This window comes from Mesitornis unicolor, unplaced genomic scaffold (genome assembly GCF_000695765.1).
Source record: "Mesitornis unicolor isolate BGI_N332 unplaced genomic scaffold, ASM69576v1 scaffold22479, whole genome shotgun sequence".
NCBI classification, from domain to species: Eukaryota; Metazoa; Chordata; class Aves; order Mesitornithiformes; family Mesitornithidae; genus Mesitornis; species Mesitornis unicolor.
In genome coordinates, this window is record NW_010206842.1 from 1,384 (window position 1) to 3,051 (window position 1,668).

General features: G+C 57.4%; 1 protein-coding gene across 1 annotated transcript in view; it reads left to right on the forward strand.

Annotated features, from left to right (window-relative positions):
• DNMT1 (DNA (cytosine-5-)-methyltransferase 1) overlaps positions 1 to 1,668 on the forward strand; it is a gene marked incomplete at its 5' end in the record, with an annotated part of 4,214 nt that overhangs the window by 677 nt on the left and 1,869 nt on the right. Inside the window, one exon of the mRNA XM_010191929.1 lies at positions 440 to 635. Within this exon, the coding sequence (XP_010190231.1) occupies positions 440 to 635 (196 nt within the window). The remainder of the gene's footprint in view (positions 1 to 439; positions 636 to 1,668) is intronic.

Below are 1,668 nucleotides of genomic sequence, written 5' to 3' on the forward strand. Positions count from 1 at the left end.
CCTTGGGCCATTGCAGGGGTGGAGAGGGAAGGAAGGGGCCAAGCTGGAAGGGTCCAGACCCTGGTGATCCCTGGGCTTTATAGGGTTGCAATACCTCAGTGGTCAGGTTTGGGGTCTGCTCCTCCCCGTAGGGGCAGACACAGCACCCATGGTGAGACAGCAGCCTTGCCATGTTTCCATCACATACAAGCGTTATCACTCGCACTCTGTCTGGAAAACCACGCTGCGCTGAGAAGAGCCTGAGCTGGAGTTAAAACCACTCAATAGGAAATTAAAATGTTCAGCTCATACCAGGACACGGGGTCTCGACAGGGAGGACACCGAGATGGGGATCAAGGGGCGAGAGGGGACCATCCCCAAACTCTCCCGGGTTGACTTTCCCAACTCGGTGCCCCTCGGCGTCCCCCTCTGATGGTGACGACGGGTCTGTCGTTGGCAGGACATGAGCGCCCTGGTGGCGGCCCGGATGAGACACATCCCCTTGGCTCCCGGTTCGGACTGGCGCGATCTGCCCAACATCGAGGTGCGGCTGTCGGACGGCACCACCACGCGTAAGCTGCGCTACACCCACCACGAGAAGAAAAACGGCCGCAGCAGCTCCGGGGCCTTGCGGGGGGTCTGCTCCTGTGCCGAAGGTAGGGGCTGGCACCCCAAAAAGTGGCCGTGGCTGCCTAGAAAGTGGCCGTGGTTGCCCAAGAAGTGGCTGTGGGGGATCGAAAAGTGGCCGTGGCTGCCTAAAACATGGCCGTGGTTGCCCAAAAAGTGGCCTTGGTTGCCCAAAAATGGCCGTGGTTGCCCAAAACACAGCTGTGGGTGATCGAAAAGTGGCCGTGGCTGCCTAAAATACGGCCATGACTGCCCAAAAAGTCGCCGTGGCTGCCTAAAACATGGCCTTGGTTGCCCAAAACACAGCTGATGGCTGCCCAAAAAGGCGCCGTGGCTGCCTAAAACATGGCCTTGGTTGCCCAAAACACAGCTGTGGGTGATCAAAAAGTGGCTGTGGTTGCCCAAAAATGGTAGTGGCTGCTGAAAAATGGCTGAGCCTGCCCAAAATGTGGCCGTGGCCGATCAAAATGTGGCCGTGGCACCCCAAAAACTGGCAGTGGCTGCCTAAAACGTGGCTGTGGCTGATCAAAAACTGGCTGTGGTTGCCCAAAAACATGCCCGTGGCTGCCCCAAAATTACTGCGACTGCCCAAAACACAGCCATGGTTGCCCAACAAGTGGCGGTGGCTGCCAAAAAATGGCCATAGCTGCCCAAAACATGGTTGTGGCTCCCCAAAAAGTGGCCGTGGCTTCCCAAAAATGGCCGTGGCTGCCCAAAAAGTGGCCGTGGTTGATCAAGAAACAGCTGTGGCTGCCCAAAACACAGCCACAGCTCCCTAAAACAGGGTTGTGGCACCCCAAGAAGTGGCCATGGCCACCTAAAATGGCCATGGTTGCCCAAAAAGTGGCTGTGGTTGATCAAGAAACAGCCGTGGCTGCCCAAAACAGGGCTGTGGCACCCCAAGAAGTGGCCATGGCTGCCCAAGAAGTGGCCGTGGTTGCATGAAAACTGGCACTGGATGCCCAAAAATGGTAGTGGCTGCCCAAAAAGTGGCCATAGCAGCCCAAAAAGTGACCGTGACTGCCCAAAACACAGCCATGGCTGCACAGAAAAGGCCGGGGG